Source organism: Vulpes lagopus, chromosome 18 (assembly GCF_018345385.1).
Source record: "Vulpes lagopus strain Blue_001 chromosome 18, ASM1834538v1, whole genome shotgun sequence".
In the NCBI taxonomy this organism is placed as follows: Eukaryota; Metazoa; Chordata; class Mammalia; order Carnivora; family Canidae; genus Vulpes; species Vulpes lagopus.
The window spans coordinates 21,982,805-22,000,646 of NC_054841.1; the positions used below are offsets into that span (position 1 = coordinate 21,982,805).

Below are 17,842 nucleotides of genomic sequence, written 5' to 3' on the forward strand. Positions count from 1 at the left end.
ATTCAGTGGAAAGTTACTCTCATGTATGCTTCATGACAGTAGAGTTCCACAGTCCAAAAAATTGAGAAGGGCTCCCTGCTGTTTATCTTTCTTGGAGCTTTGTATTGCACACTAACTTACTAAAGGTCCCAAGAAATCCTGTAGTTAAAAACTTTTTTAACATAGTTCAACCCACCATTTCCCAAATTAACAAACGTTCAGTAGAGTATCCTTTGGAAAATCATGGTTTACTGTATTAGACGGTAGCAGGCTTTCCTCCGTGGTCGAACTGGAGGAAACCCTGGATGTCACTGCGGTAACCTCTGGGGAAGGCGGGAAAGGAACAGGGGAGAAGGATAGAGGCTCTGAGCCCTGAAACTTTTCCTCCAGCCTTTTGTGAGATTTGTCTAAAAAGGCTAACAAGCATGCCCTTTGTCTCTTCCATCAGAATTATATACCAGTTAGACCACCCTTTCCTCTTGGGTAACTTTGATCCCTGCTTACCAATGTCAAATCAAACTCTTCCCAGCTTACTATTCCCAAACTGTCTTTTTTTAGTTACCAAGATATCCATTTGCTATTTGGCTCTGAAGATCGAGCTGATTTGTTCAGTCTTATCACAAAAAGTATAATCGCTCTGCCCTCTGTAGAGACTCTTATCCAGCTGCAGGAAATCATGCCAAGTGGGTCCTACAACACAGAGGTAACTCCTGCTTTGGTTTAATAACTTCCTGTCATCCACAGGGTCAGCTGTTCATGGCCCTTTTGAAGAGTGCATTTGATTTTTTGGAACTAGCCAAAAATAATTTCAGCCAACTCTGGTGAATAAAATAAGCAGTTAAATTAAATAGTTTTTATCCCCCTCTTTATTTTTTCTTTTCTTTTTTTAAATTAATTAATTTGTTTTAGGGAGAGAGCCAGTGAGTCTCGATTTCACTACCATGAGATCATGACCTCAGCTGAAACCAAGAGTCAGATGCCCACCCAGGCACCCCTCTCTCTCTGTATTATTTTTTATTTTTATTTATTTATTTTTAAATTTTATTTATTTATTCATGATAGACAAAGAGAGAGAGAGAGAGAGGCAGAGACACAGGCAGAGGGAGAAGCAGGCTCCATGCAGGGAGCCCGACGTGGGACTCAATCCCAGGTCTCCAGGATCAGGCCCTGGGCTGAAGGTGGCGCTAAACCACTGAGCCACCAGGGCTGCCCTTATTTTTATTTTTTAAAGATTATTTATTTATTTATTTGGCAGAGAGAGAGAGAGAGAGAGAGCACAAGCAGGTGGAACAGCAGGCAGAGGGGGATAGAGAGAAGCCGACTCTCCACTGAGCAGAGAGCCAGTCACAGGGCTTGATCCAGGACAATGGAATATTACTCAGTCATAAAAAAGAATACAATGTTGTCACTTGCAAAGATGGGGATGGAGCTAGATTATGCAAAGTGAAATAAATCCGAGATTATTTCACTCAGATGTGAAATTTAAGAAATAAAACAAATGAAAATGGTGGGACGAGAGAGGAAAACCAAGAAACAGATGCTTAACTATAGAGAACAAACTGATGGTTACCTGAGGGGAAGTGGGTCACAGGATGGGTTAAATGGATGATGGGTATTAAGGAGGGCACTTGTGAGAAACACCAGGTATTGTATGTAAGTGATGAATCACTAAATTCTACACCTGAGACTAATATATTTTTTAAAGATTTTATTTATTTATTTATGAGAGACACAGAGAGGGAGAGAATCAGAAACACAGGCAGAAAGAAGCAGACTCCATGCAGGGAGCCCAATATGGGACTCAATCCCCGGACTCTGGGCCTAAGGCAAGCACTCAACTGCTGAGCCACCCAGGCATCCCCACCTGAGACTAATATTACACTCTGTTAACTAACAGGAATTTAAATAAAAATTTGGAAAGAAGAAAAAATAAACTGTGTAGAAGCAAAAAAAAAAATGCATACAGTGTTGGGGAACTTTATGGTGGGGGGGCATCACTAATCCTGTGCCTTTTCAAGTGTCTCTACAGGCAGACGTTTCAAGCATTCTCTGAGATGCTCCAGAGTTTGGTAGTAAAAGACCCACATTTGGAAAATCTTGACACCATTTTTAAGGTAAATAGGATATCAGAGAAAAGGGGAAATTATTTCTATTAATTGGTGAGAGTGGAAGAAGAAGTGTAGAAGAATTAAGTTTTAAGAGATAGCATAGGGGCACCTGGGTGGCACAGTCTGTTAAGCATCTGACTCTTGATTTCAGCTCAGGTCATGACCTCTGGATCATGAGAACGAGCCCTGTGTTGGGCACCATGTTTAGTGGGAAGTCTGCTTGAGAATCTCTCCCTCTGTCCCTTCCCTACTGTGTGCACTCGCTTGCTCTCACTTTATTTTTTTGTTTGTTTTTTTTTGTTGCTCTCACTTTAAAATAAATATATCTTAAAAAAAAAAAAAAAGAGCATAGCAGTTAAGATTATCAACTAAAAAAAAAAAAAAAAAAAAAGATTATCAACTATCAGGTTTTGAGCCAGACTTGGCTTCAAAGGCTGACTCTGTGACATTCATGGGTTATAAATTCAGCAAGAATGTGACCTGTCAGAGTCTCATTGCTTCACTTTGAAATTAAGATTATAATTATGGTGAGTATTGAATAAATGGCCTTCAGTAAGTGGCTTAATGGTTCCTAGAATTATTCCTTAAATTCCTATTGCTTACTGCCATAAAAAGGTTTCAATCAGCGACCAGAGAACAGAGTCAGCCTCATGAGTAAGTAAATAGGCAAGTGTCTATCAGGCAGGATTCAAGGGTCATTAACAACCCTCGATCCCCACCTATACCCACTCCGGCACCTGCCATTCTGTCATTAGGGATTTGGTCATTGGAGCGCATTCGCTGCAGTTCAAGCGTCTTGCTCTCTTGCCCCTTTTAAAGATGCAGATATCCCAGAAAGGAATAACCCTTTAAATTATTATTAATCATCTGTGCCTAAGTGTAAATGAACATTTATCTTTGCCACAACTGCGCTTAACATTTCTCATTCCTCTTCTATTTGTACATCAACACTCCAGCCAGATTGATTTCTCTCCTTTATCCAGTTGTGCCTTGTACTTTTCTGTGTTGGTAGCTTACTTAATTCAAGCTGTTTCTTCTGCCTAAAATGCCACCTGGGTTTTGTTTTTTTTGCCACATGGGGCCATGAAATGTCACCTTTTTTGTAAAGCTTCTGCTCATGAATGTTACCTCCAGGAATCCTTCCCTATTACAGGCAGATGCAATTTCTCCATCCTCAGAGTTCTTTAATAGCACATCATTGATTTTCTTTCCTTCCAAAGCAGATTTCAGAAGGCTGAAAACATATAGGAGAATGGAATAAATAATTGAAGAAAGTGGGGTAAAGGGAAAATAAGTGCAGAAAATAAGCTTCTGTAGAAGCCAGCCCACCGCAAATCTTGATACCTTGTTTGCCTTCCTACCACTTGCATTTCCAACCCAAACTGGCATATCATTTAGGAGGACATTTTCAGATATAGTAGTGACCTGTAGACCTTTTCTCTCCATATTTTCTTCAAAGCAGAATAAAGGTGTTATCCAAAATCTTTCTGGTAAACCATTTAGGCTCCCCCCCTTTTTTTCCACAGCAAATGGACCCCTGGTTACAATCAACCAAAGATCATGAGCGGGAACGGGCCACAGCCAGCATGGCTCAAGTTCTAAAGTGCTTATCCAGACATCTCAGCTTGAAGGTAAGCAGCCCTTCAGTCACAGAGGGAGAAGGATCCAAAGCCATCCTATTACTGCCTATTTCCCCTCCTATTTTTTCCCCTCCTATTTATGATTCCCCAAACTGGTAACTCAGTTATGCCCCCATGTAATATCATAGCACTTAGCATCATTCACATATCTGCCCCTCTAAAATTTGAGCAGTTTGAGGTCAGGTACTACGTTTATTAGTCTTGCATCCCTGTTGCTTAACACAAGAGCTGGATCATAACAATATAGTAAATATCCTTGAATGAATGAATAAATAAATGTGACCTAAAAATGTCTGAGGGTCCACAGTGGCCTAGACTCTGTGCAGTTTTGTATTTGAAGTAATAAAGTCCAGCAGCAAATGGAAGGAATTCAATTTAAAGACCTCCCAGCATCTCACAGAGAAAGGTTCTGAGCCTCTTCTTTTTAAATCCTCTCATTTGTCTCCTTTCTCTCTCACTTCTCAGTTCTTCAGAATATTTCCCATACCTCCTGAAAAGAGTTCCTCAAAACTAAGACCCTCCTTCCTGGATCCACTCCTTTCTTTCTTTCTTTCTTTCTTTCTTTCTTTCTTTCTTTCTTTCTTTCTTTCTTTCTTTCTTTTTAATGATTTTATTTATTTATTCATGAGAAACACAGAGAGAGAGAGAGGCAGAGACACAGGCAGAGGGAGAAGCAGGCTCCATGCAGGGATCCTGACATGGGACTTGATCCTGGGGACCCAGGATCACACCCTGAGCTGAAGGCAGCGCTAAACCGCTGAGCCACCAGGGCTGCCCCCATTCCTTTCTTCATCTGTGAATCTTTCCTCTCTCCTAGTGGGTCTTCTGGGCACTAGAGCCTCTCCTGTTCTCCAGCCATCATTTCTCCAAGTGTGTAAGAAGGCCCAGGAAGGGGCACCTGGGGGGTTCAGTCAGTTAAGCACCTGCCTTCGGCTCAGGTCATGATCTCAGGCTCCTGGGATTGAGCCCCACATCAGGCTCCCTGTTCAGTGAGGAGTCTGCTTCTCCTTCTCCCTCTGCCTGCTGTTCCCCTTACTTGCATTCTCTTTCTTTCTGTCAAATAAATAAGATCTTTAAAGAAGGCCCAGGAATTGGAAGAGAAGTTGGTGGGGTAGGAATACTAGGTCCTAATGCTAATTTTCCTTAGAGAATTTGCCCTTGATATAAATATTCTAACAGTCATGCTTATTAAAAGGATGGCATCCCACTAACTTTCTTATTTCTTATGTTGGAAATACATCCCAATTTTCCACCTCCTTACTGAAGGAAGTTTGGTTCCTCAAACTGTGCTACTTCCTCTTTTCTCTCTTTAGTCAATGAAAATGAGTCACTGCTAGCCCTCACTGACCTCCCTGTGATTCTGTCATCACATTGTTTTCCTTCTACATTCCTCCACCTCTAGTTTTGGCCGCAGACTAAAGAAGAGTTTCAAATGACTCCCTCTTACTCATAATCTGTCTCGAGCCTGAAGATCTTCCTTAGTGTTTTCTTCCTATAGGAAGAACTGCTAATCTAAGGCTGTTAAACCCAGGTGCCATTGGAGTCTCTGAACATCTGGAAAGCTGTAGGCAGAATTTTGCAGTGTAGTCTTCTGGAGTTTTCTGCGGAAGGTCCATAGCTTTTCTTAAATCAACTTAATTGAGTTGTTGTCTTGCAGAGATAGCCAGTGTTAACAATTCTGTTTATTCCTTCAGAGAACATTTGTGCATGAGTGTGCACTTTAGTCCCTCTTCATATAGCCAGTTATCATCTTGAAACTCCTGTCACTCTTGATGCAATGATTTCCAGCTATTCCTAAAATACAGGGTGTTGTATGATCTAGTTCCTGCCTGCCTCCTTGCACTCCCTGACTTACTCCAGCCGCACTGGCCCTCCTTTATGTTCCTTATTATATAAAGCTCTTCCTGCCTCATGGCCTTTGCACTTACTACTTCCTCTGCTTGGAATGACCTTCCCCAGCTCTTCACATAAGTAACTCCTCCTCATTCTTTAGTGCTTATTTCAAATGCTTCCACCTCAAAAAGGTCTTTGCTTACAAACAGATCTATGCTTAGACTCTGTCTCATTGCTTTCTTTTCTTCTTAGGGCTTCTTAGGATCAGAGATTATCTTGTTTGTTTATTGATTTATTGTCTGGTTTTTTTCCTCAGGCAGTGTAAATTCCATTGATTATGCCTGTCTTTTTCACCAGAGCATGCCCAGCACCAAATACAGAATATGTTACATAGTAGATGCTCAATTAAATATGCATTCAGTAAATGTGAATCAGTTCGTGTTCCTTCTCTGTTCAGAACTCTCCAATGGCTTCCCATCTCACATAGGAAAAAAACAAAAATCCTTACAGTATTCTCTAAGTTGCTATACCACCTACCTCATCTACCTCCTATTTCTTTTGCTCTTGTTAACTCCAGCCAACCTCACCTACTTGTTCCTCAGAAACACCAAACACACTCCTTTCTCTCTGCGCTTGCTATTCTCCCTGCCTGGAATGCTTGTCTCCCAGATATCTATGTGGCTCAATCCCTCATCTCAACATAAGTGAGGTCTTCCCTCGTCACTCTAAAACAGCAGTTCCTGTCTTTTTTCCGTGCATTTTTTTTCACCACAGCATTTATCACCATTTAATACATAATAAATTTTACTTCTTTGTTATTTTGTTTTCCTCTAAGTAGAATGTCACCTCCATGAACAAGGATGTTACCTTTTTGTTCACAGCTTGTATCCCCAGTGCCAGTCATAGTACCCTAGCCATAAATGTCATACTCATAACCAATTCCTGGTACATAAGTGACACTCAGTATTTGTTGACTGGATGAGTAATTATATCAGTAAACAAAAGACATTCCACAGCTGTATTTGTTAATTTACTTTTTTTCACTATTTATTTTGAAATATATTCTTTTTCTGGTATGGTTTTTACCACCTATATTTTCACAATAAGGCAAAATATCAATAAACAAGTTTTTAAAATTGTATTAAATGGTGCAGCTCAACTTTGCATCCAACTTTCTCACTTAGCAGACCAGCACATTTTCCCACCTCATCATAAATTCCTACAATACTTGATTCCTAATGGTTATATTCATAGAGTGGTTGTACCATAGTTCTCTTTACTATTGGGCAATTATTTCCAACATGTGGTTTTTAAAAATAGTACTAGAATGAATATCTTTATATATAAAGCTTTTTCATTTTTCAGATTGCTGATTTAGGTTAGGATTTGTCCTATTTAATACCATCTGATGGACATAGTGTAACTACATATGTTAAATGTTTAACCTAAAGAGATCCAAGGGCTAGGGGCACTTGGGTGGCTCAGTCAGTTAAGTGTCTGCTTTCACCTCAGGTCCTGATCCCATGGTCCTGGGATGGAGTTCCACATTGGGCACCCTGCTCCGTGGGGAATCTGGCTCTCCTTCTCCCCCCCTGCTCATGCTCTTTCTCACTCTCTCAAATATATAAATAAAATCTTTAAAAAAAATAAATTTCTTCATTAAAAAAAAAGAGAGATCCAAGGGCTGAATGTGACTCTTGCACTTTCCTGAGTAGGGGATAGAAGTGGAATTACTTCTCAATAACTCTAAGGCATAAAATGTACCTGTTATGCTAACGGTATTTTTCTTTTTCTTCCGAACCAGCTTCCACTGAGATTCCAAAGGCTTGGGCACTTCGTGGCTCTGATGGCACTGCTGTGTGGGGACTCAGTGACAGAGGTAGCTGAGGAGGCTGCAGAGGGCATGCACTGCCTGCTTCATGTCACCTTGAGGCTGAAGTGTAAGGTGCTGCTGAAGGCAGCCACTCCCTGAATCAATCCTCCAGCACAGTGCAAGCACCAATCCTCTTTGTGCCCTCATTCCACACACTCCAGAAAAACTTTTTACGGTAGTTTAGCAACAGAGAGGTACATAGTCCACAGGCGGAGATGAAGCAACATTGACTTAATCATCAGAATCAGAACACTGGATCAGACCCATCAGTGTCAGCCATCTGCATGGCTGTGGAGTTGGAGGAGCTAAACATGTGGTCCTGTGGACAAACTGGATTAGTTTGGCCAGAAGTGGAGGAAGCTCTTGACATCATATGGGCCTTCACTTACATATTTATCCCACATATATTTTCTGAGTGCTTACTCGGGATTTGACAGTAAACAGAACACAAGAGGTCCAGTCCTTACATAGCACGTAGTCTAGTGGGAGAATCAAACAATCAAAGAATCAATAAAAGAACTGTTATTATAAACAAAGATAAGTGCTAAAGGAGAATTGCAGGGGCCATGAGAAAGAATCGCATCTAGTGGTGAGGTTCAGAAAGGGCCTCTCTGAAGATAAACTGAAAAATAAGAAACATTAGCCAGGTGAAGATGTAAGAAGAGCATATTGGGCAGAGGAAACAGGAGGTATAGACTTAAGGAGTTTGAAAAATAGAAAAGGGGCCATTGTGATCAAAGAATGGATCATTGGCCTCCCAGGTACAAGAGGCTTTAGAAGAATATCTAGCTTTATATCCTCCCCACCAAGCCTTTGAGTCTCAGTCTACTCTACCTCCACCAAGTAGTTCCCCTGTCTGGGATTTTTCATCCCAAGGGTAAGGAAGCTCTATGGTTCCCAAAACTATAATCACATCTCTGGGTAGCTCTGAGTATGAGGAATGTCTACCAAGACATATAGCCAAGGAAATACAACTGATTGTTCATTAAACAAATATCTATGAAGCACTTCCTGATCTAGGGGTACATTGGTAAACAAGACAGATGATGTACCTTCCCCAAAGAATTTATTTGCCAGTTGGAGAGACAGTGTCCTCAACCAAGCATTCCAGGACTTCCCATAAATAAATCTCCAACAGACATGAGTCACAATGCAACATAGAAACAAAGCACTATGAGGGAGTATTGGCAGACTCAATAATCAGCAAAACTAGACACAGAAAGAGTTCTGGTATCGGCATTATCAGATACTACATAATTGTATGATTTTTTATGGGGACCTAAGCTTCATAAGGAGACCCCTTAAAAGTCCTCACCAGTAGTGGAATGGTTTGGGATAGTTGTCTCCCAAATCACTCAAAAGCTCTGCTCTTACAAAAAGCTCTTTTCTTTTTCTTTCAGCCTTTTTAATATATTGTCTGACAACAGAAGGGAAACAAATCAGCCTTCAGATTAACACACTCTCCACCCCCCAGACACTTTGATCTAAGTGAGAAAGATAAGAAGGATGAGTTCTTAGGATTCACTTCAACCTGGGGATTGATCAGACTTGCAAAATCAAGAAAAAGGAAATAAGCCAGAAAGTATTAATATTTCATGTTTTCTTTTCAGGTACCATTTATGACAAGAAAAATCACCCAAACTTGAGAAGAGCAATGAAAAAGTGTCAAGAGCTCCTAGAACTCTACAGTATTAAACAGTTCTATAGTTGTCCCTTCAAAATTGCCCAGGTAATCAGAATGGCTAAAATTATAAAGACAACTTGAAATGTTGGAGAGGATAGGAAATAACCAAAAGTCTCATACATATTGTCATGACAAAGTAAAATGGTAAAACTACTTTGGGAAAAGTTCTTATAATTTCTTATAAAACTAAACACACAAGATTGCCCAGAGAATTTGCTCTCTAAACTTTCCATAGTTTGGAGATGAGGCACTGTGGTTGTGACTCTTAGACACTTTGCCCTATTAGTTAAATGGCTTAGGTCAACCTGGCAGTGGGACCAGTATCACTGGTCTTCCGATAAGCTCTGTTCCCATTGATTGCTCTGCTAACCTTAGCCAGCCTCTTGAAAATGTAAACTCTTGTCCAAAACAGAGCTGCCAGAGGCTGTAGTTGACCCAACAGGCCATACGCTTTTAAATTAATATATGTATTCATTATGCAACAACTATTTAAGATTCAACTAGGTATGCAGTACTCTGTTAGGGGATAGAGGAAAAAAGAAAACCCAGAGGGGTCTAAAGTATCAGGCAGTTTAAATTCTCTATGCATCCGTTTCCTCATCTGTACAGAGCATCTGTAAAAATTGGGTTGTAAGAGTTAAATGAGATATTGTATGAAAAATGTTCTGCTTAGTGCTTGTCATATAGTAAGTGCCCAGTAAAGTATGCCTGTTATAATCATGTGAAAGACTTTATACACTGCCGAGTACAATGAGAAGCAAAATGAAACATGCTTTTATTCTTATATTTTTATTATTCTTTAAATTTTTATTTAAATTCAATTAAATAAAATATAATGTGTTATTGGTTTCAGAGGTAGAGGTCAGTGATTCATCAGTCTTATATAATACCCAGTCCTAATCATATCACATGCCCTCCTTAATGTTCATCACCCAGTTACCCCATTCCTCCACCCTCTTCCCCTCCAGCAACCCTCAGTTTGTTTCCTATGATTAAGAGTCTATTATGGTTTGTCTCCCTCTCTGATTTTGTCTTGTTTTATTTTTTCCTCTCTTCCCCTATGGTCCTTTGTTTTGTTTCTTAAATTCCACATATGAGTGAGACCATATAATTGTCTCTTTCTGATTGGCTCGTTTTGTTTAGTATAATACACTCTAGTTCCATCGACATGGTTGCAAATGGCAACATTTCATTTTTTTGATGGCTGAGTAGTATTCTGTTGGATATATACCACATCTTCTTTATCCATTCATTTGTTGATGGACATCTGGACTCTTTCCATAGTTTGTCTATATTTGGCATTGTTGCTATAAACATTGGGGTGCAGGTGCCCCATAAGATCACTACATTTGTATCTGTAGGATAAATACCCAGTAGTTCAGTTGCTGGGTTGTAGGGTAGCTCTATTTTCAAGTTTTTGAGAAACCTCCATACTGTTTCCAGAGTGGCTGTACTAGCTTGCATTCCTACCAACAGTGTAAGATGGTTCCCCTTTCTCTGCATCCTCACCAACATCTGTCATTTCCTGACTTGTTAATTTTAGCCATTCTGACTGGTGTGAGGTGGTATCTCATTGTGGTTTTGGTTTGTTGTTGTTGTTGTTGTTTTTTAAAAATTTTATCTGTCTATTCATGAGAAACACAGAGAGGCAGACACACAGGCAGAGGGAGAAGCAGGCTCCACACAGGGAGCCTGATGCAGGACTCAATCCCGGGACCCAGGATCACTCCCTGAGCCAAAGGCAGACACCCAACTGCTGAGCCACCCAGGCGTCCCGTCCCATGTGGTTTTGATTTGTATTTCCCTAATGCTAAGTGATATGGAGCACTTTTTCATGTATCTGTTGGCCACCATTTGTGTGTCTTCTTTGAAGAAATGTCTGCTCGTGTTTTCTGCCCATTTCTTGATTGGATTATTTGTTCTTTGGGTTTTGAGTTTAATAAGTTCTTTATAGATTTTGGGTACTAGCTCTTTATCTGATATGTCATTTGCAAATATCTTCTCCCATTCTGTAGGTTGCATTTTGGTTTTGTCGACTGTTTCCTTTGCTGTGCAGGAGCTTTTTATCTTGATAAAGTCCCAGTAGTTCATTTTTGCCCTTGTTTCCCTTGCCTTTGGAGATGTGATTAGCAAGAAGTTGCTTGGCAAGGGTCACAGAGGTTGCTGCCTGTGATCCTCCTCTAGGATTGTGATGGATTCCTATCTCACATTTAGGTCTTTCATCCATTTTGAGTCTATTTTTGTGTATGGTTTGAAAAAATGGTCCAGTTTCATTCTTCTGCATGTGGTTATCCAATTTTCCCAACCTCATTTGTGGAAGAGATTGTCTTTTTTCCATTGGACATTCTTTCCTGCTAGGTCGAAGATTAGCTGACCACAGAGTTGAGGGTCCATTTCTGAGTTCTCTGTTCTATTCAATTGATCTATATGTCCGTTTTTGTGCCAGCTGATGATTTCAGCTTTGTGATAAAGCTTGACATCTAGAATTGTGATGCCACCAGTTTTGGTTTTCTTTTTCAGCATTCCTTTGGCTATTCAGGGTCTTTTCTGGTTCCATATAAATTTTAGGATTATTTGTTCCAGCTCTGTGAAATAAGTTGTTGGTATTTTGATAGGGATTGCATTGAATGTATAATTTGCTCTAGGTAGCATAATTCTTTTAATATATTGTCGCCAGCCAAAGTAATTTAGTTATGCCTGGGACCCTTTGAGCTGTATAGCACTAAAGCCTTTCCTTTAGTTCTGTTCCTGTAAAAGTGTGACTCTTTCTGAGGATCTCAGTAAAAAAACAAACAAACAAACAACTCTTTCTAAAAATCAGAACTGTAAAAAGCCACACAAAGACTGTAGTGGGCATTTGGGTTGCTTCTAGCTTTTCACTTTTGTAAAGAAGACTGAAAAACAGCCTTGTACATATTTGTAAGTCTCTCTGATTAACATAAAATTGAAATAATATTCCTTATTCAAGGTTCTATCATACTAAGTCTCTTGAAAATTCATCTTCCCTGAATCATTTCAGATCTTCGAAGCTTTTCTCAATTCAAATGAGCTCTTCCAGTTTGTAATGACTACATTGGATGGCCTGGAAAATCTGAAACATCCCTGCACCCAGAAATCGGCAGGAGAATTGCTGATAACAATGGTGAAAAATGCAGAGTCCCGATTTGAGAAGGTAAAAAGCTCAGTTTCCTGGGTTTGAAATATCAGCAAAACCCCTCCCCTCCTGTACCTGCTGCGGTGTCTTCTGCTGCTCCTGTTCAGCAGAGAGTAACAACTGAAGGGGCCCCGAGCCCATGAGTCTGTGAGACTTCCATTCAATAAGCATGTAATAAACAGTCATCAATGGGGATCCCTGGGTGGCTCAGTGGTTTAGCGCCTGCCTTCGGCCCAGGGCGTGATCCTGGAGTCCCGGGATGGAGTCCCACGTCAGGCTCCCGACATGGAGCCTGCTTCTCCCTACGCCTGTGTCTCTGCCTCTCTCTCTCTCTATGTCTATCATTAAATAAATAAATGAATAAATCTTTAAAAAATTAAAAAAATAAATAGTCATTGAATATGCAACTAGAGATGGATAGTTTTAAAATCCAAGGTGTGCTCCATATTTTCCAAAACAGTATAGTTTGGAAGGAAGATATAATTAGCACTTATGAGAATGGTAACTTCAATTTAGATCCCCATCCAGGTTAATTAAAGATATAAAACTTTAAAAAAATCAAGCCATAAGCAATCTTTGAAGGAGGCCAACTTAACTTAGTAAGCTTAAGATCAACAGATTTTATTTAAATGTTTCTAATGTTGACACATCAAGAAATAAAAATATAATTATATCACCTAGAAATATTATAGGACATACTGAAAGAGATAAAAGGGCTGAAAATAGTAGTCCCTGGAGAGCATATTTGGAGACTAGGCAGGAGAGAGCTTGGAATACCACTGGACTTTTTAAAGCTTGGAATACCACTCGACTTTAAATTGATACATATTACACTTTGATAAAAAATAAAATTAATTTTATTTATTTATTTTAAAGATTTTATTTATTTATTCATGAGAGACACACAGAGAGAGGCAGAGACATAGGCAGTGAGAGAAGCAGGCTCCATGCTGGGAGCCGAATGCGGGACTCGATCCCGGGACCCCAAGATCAAGCCCTGGGCTGAAGTCAGGTGCTTAACCGCTGAGCTATGCAGGCATCTCAAAATTTAATTTTAAAATGATGAAAACCCACCTGTAACTTACTAAAATAACAAAGATGGAAAAAAAAAAACAATGTGATGAGAACATAGTGAGATGGGCCCTTCTATCAGTTGGATGCTTTCAGCTGTAAAAACCACCATTCTGAGAAGCTTATGCATAATTTAAGTTTAAAGTGCTATCTTTGGGGTGCCTCGGTGGTGCAAGTAGGTTAAGCATCAGACTCTTAGTTTCAGCTCAGGTCATGATCTCAGGGTCATGAGATTGAGCCCCACATCAGGCTCTGTGCTCAGCATGAAGTCTACTTGAGATTCTCTCCCTCTCCCTCTGCTCCTTTCCCACCTCTGCACATGCACCACCCTCTCCATCTCAAATAAATAAATCTTTATAAATTAAGAGTTTCTCTTCTAGTTTAAGAAGTCTGGAAGCAACATATTTTCTAGGATTGGTTCAGCAACTCCACAGTGTTATAAAAGAGCCAGGGGCTTTTCCATCTGCCACTGTGCCTGTTCATGTAGTCATAAGGTGCTCACAGCAGTTACAGACTTGATGAGCAAATAAGATTATATCCAGCAAAGAAGAAATGTTGCCTTCCTTTTTGTCCCTTGAATCGGGGGGAAAGTGTTTCCCAAAAGCCTCCAGTACATTTTACCCCATGTTTCATAATGCTAAAATTACATCACATGCCAGCTTAAGCCAGCTTCTGGCAACTGGGCATAATGACCATTTTATTACAATGGTGTTGAGGACTGCCTCTCTGAGAAGATGACATTTCCACAGAGACTTAAAGCCCTGAGTCTATGAGTGGGCTTAATGGGCCAAGCAGAAAAATGGACCAAAGCCCAATGGTCCCTGTTTCCTTTACCTGAGTATGGAAGGCAAAGGAAACTTTGGGTGGAAGGCAAGTATGAACTCTAGCATTCTCAGAGTCAGGGTAGAATAAAATCCCAACTTCTTTGTAACACTTTTACTAGTTTGGTTATTATAAAATCAATACATAGGAGCACCTGAGTGGCTCAGTTGGTTAAGCGTCTGACTTTGGCTCAGATCATATGATCCTGGGGTCCTGGGATCAAGCCCCAGCATTGGGCTCCCTGCCTAGCAGGGAGTCTGCTTCTCCTTCTGCCTCTGCCTTTGTCCCTCCTCTCTGATCTGTCTCTTGCTCTCTCTCAAATAAAATCTTTAAATACAATCAATACATAGCCATCGAGAAGTTTTATCCCTCCCCTCTGATCTGTCTCTTGCTCTCTCTCAAATAAAATCTTTAAATAAAATCAATACATAGTCATCGAGAAGTTTTACTTTATTTTATTTAAATTCAATTTGCCAACATATAGTATGACACCCAATGCTCATCTCATCATGTGTGTTCCTTAATGCCCATCACCCACTTACCCCATCCCTCTACCCACTTTCCCTTCTGCAACCCTTTGTTTCCCAGAGTTAGGAGTCTCTTATGGTTTATCTTCCTCTAATTTTTTGTCACTCAGTTCCCCTCCTTCCCTTATGGTCCCTTTCATTATTTCTTATATTCCACATATGCGTGAAACCATATGATAATTGTCTTTCTCCGACTGACTTATTTCACTCAGCATAATACCCTCCAGTTCCATCCACATCGATGTTAATGGTAGGTATTTATCATTTTTTGAAGGCTGAGTACTATTCCAGTGTGTGTGTGTGTGTACGTGTACACACACCACATCTTCTTTATGCATTCATCTGTTGAAGGACATCCTGGATCCTTCCACAGTTTGGCTATTATGGACATTGCTGCTATGAACATTGGGATGCAGGTGTCCTGTCGTTTCCCTACGTCTGTATCTGTGAGGTAAATACCCAGTAATGCAATTGTTGGGTCATAGGGTAGCTCTATTTTCAAGTTTTTGAGGAACCTCCACACTGTTTTCCAGAGTGGCTGCACCAGCTTCCATTCCTACTAACAGCGCAATAGGGTTCCCCTTTCAGGAGAAATTTTTAAAATATGTAAGGAAAAATTAATATTCTATAATTCAAGTTCACATTATTAATATCTTTGTATTAAGTTCTTCTGAATAATTTTATATACACCTACATACACTCAGATATATTTTAAGTAGGTTTTTTTGTTTGAGAGAAAAAGAGACTGGAGGGAGGAGCAAAGGGAGAGAGTCTTTTTTGTTTTTAAAGATTTTATTTATTTATTCATGACAGAGAAACGCAGAGACACAGGCAGAGGAAGAAGCAGGTTCCCTGCAGGGAGTCCAATATGGGACTCGATCCCAGGACCCTGGGATCACAACCTGAGCCAAAGGTAGATACTCAACCCTTGAGCCACCCAGGTGCCCCTGGAAGAGAGAATCTGAAGCAGACTCCATGATGAACATGAAGCCCAATGTGGGGCTTGATCTCACTACCCATGAGATCATGACCCAAGCCAAAACCAAGAGCGGGACACTCAACGAACCCAGGTGCCCCTTAAATAGTTATGATAAACTTCTTCTAAATACTAAGCACTCTTGTCGTCCCCAGGACCTTTCAGAAATAGCCACAGTATCCTCAGTAACCATCTTTGTCCCATAGGATTAAGGTCTTAATGATTTGTTTTCCTTCTTCAGGTGCCAGAAATTATGGGAGTTATCTGTGCCCGCCTATCCATAATCAGCCAGCCAAGAGTCCGACGACAAATCATAAATACTGTGAGTCTGTTTATCTCCAGGCCTAAGTACACAGATATAGTGATTGGCCACCTTCTGTGTCATCCAGTACCATATGACAGGTAACAGAACCTGGTACAGCCTCTGAATTAAACTGGGGTATGTGACACAGCCCCCGTATTGTGGAACATGATCATTCTCAAAAATCTAATGATATTCTTGTAGAATAGATAAGATATAGTCAGATACTTGCAATATAAGTCAGAATATAGGGATCCCTGGGTGGCGCAGAGGTTTAGCGCCTGCCTTTGGCCCAGGGCGCGATCCTGGAGACCCGGGATCGAGTCCCACGTCAGGCTCCCTGCATGGAGCCTGCTTCTCCCTCTCCCTCTGCCTGTGTCTCTGCCTCTCTCTCTCTGTGTGACTATCATGAATAAATAAATAAAATCTTAAAAAAAAATAAGTCAGAATATAATGCATAAACATAAGGAAACAATCCAACAAATCCAGAATAAAGAACATTTTATAAGTCATTTGGACTGAACTCTTCAAAAAAGCTAATGTCATGAAAGAAAAAATGTGCTGGCACATTATTCTAAGTAAAAAGACACTGAAGAGATTTAACCAAATGCAATATGTGAACCTGATTGGATTCTGGATGAAAATAAAAGGTATAAAAGAAAATTTTAAGAAAATGTAGGGTTGTCTGGGTGGCTCATCCACCATGCTTTTTTAAGATTTGTGGCTTTTAGGGATCCCTGGGTGGCGCAGCGGTTTGGCGCCTGCCTTTGGCCCAGGGCGCGATCCTGGAGACCCGGGATCGAATCCCACGTCGGGCTCCCGGTGCATGGAGCCTGCTTCTCCCTCTGCCTGTGTCTCTGCCTCTCTCTCTCTCTCACACTGTGTGCCTATCATAAATAAATAAAAATTAAAAAAAAAATTAAAAAAAAAAAAAGATTTGTGGCTTTTAGAGTTGGAGGCACCCTGGAAGTTCCAGGAAATCTCTTCTGAGGAAGGCAGTGAGGCACTAGGAGAAGGTTCTAGGCCTCTACTCCCTTCAATCAGATTGACATCTTTCTTTTTTTCTTTTTTTAATGTAAGCTGTACTCCCAACATGGAGCTCAAACTCATGATCCCAAGATTGAGTTGCAACTGAGCCAACCAGATGCTCCAGAGTGGCATTTCTTTTTGTCTCCTTTGTATGTTGTGATTCTGGGTAGTTATTGTATCTTAGCCTTAAACTGTTTGAAAACTGCTTTCAGTGAATGGTTTCTCACAGTGTCTTGGTGTAGTGCTGAAATTTTATTTTATTTTATTTTATTTTTGCTGATTTTGATTGGTTTAAGTTGAATTTAGATGCTCTACCACTAAATCAAATAAAGGAAGATTTTTACTCATCCAAAGAAAAAAATGAGTTTATATATACATATATATGTGTATATATATATATATATATATATATATATCTTTTTTTCTTTTTAAATATTCTTTTGGGCATCTTACTGACTCAGCCGGTAGAGTATGCAGCTCTTGATCTCAGGGTTGTAAGTTCAAGCTCCACATTGGGTGTAGAGATTACCTAAAAATAAAATATTTAAAATAAGTTAATTACAATAAAATAAAATATTCTTTTATATGTTTCTCTAATATGTTACTGTTGATCTTTACTACTTGCTTCAGCTTATCTATACTAGATTCTTATATGAAATATATGATTTAGTACAAAATATTAAATATACTTAGAAATATACTCAGTTATTTTAAAGTATAACTTTAGCATTATTTATTGTTTGTATTTGTTCTAACTCTTGGATGACTTTGAGAGCCTACTGCTTTAGATCATATGAGAATTGTGGAATCTCCTAGAAATGGAAATGGCATAGTCAGGAGACTTC

At 39.9% G+C, this 17,842-nt stretch overlaps 1 protein-coding gene across 1 annotated transcript in view; it reads left to right on the forward strand.

The window, feature by feature from the left end:
• Positions 1-17,842, forward strand: part of MROH8 (maestro heat like repeat family member 8) — a 59,030-nt gene that overhangs the window by 19,115 nt on the left and 22,073 nt on the right. Inside the window, exons 6-12 of the mRNA XM_041732652.1 lie at positions 538-682; positions 1,998-2,093; positions 3,614-3,718; positions 7,365-7,500; positions 9,044-9,162; positions 12,137-12,289; positions 15,909-16,069. Of these exons, the coding sequence (XP_041588586.1) occupies positions 538-682; positions 1,998-2,093; positions 3,614-3,718; positions 7,365-7,500; positions 9,044-9,162; positions 12,137-12,289; positions 15,909-16,069 (915 nt within the window). The remainder of the gene's footprint in view (positions 1-537; positions 683-1,997; positions 2,094-3,613; positions 3,719-7,364; positions 7,501-9,043; positions 9,163-12,136; positions 12,290-15,908; positions 16,070-17,842) is intronic.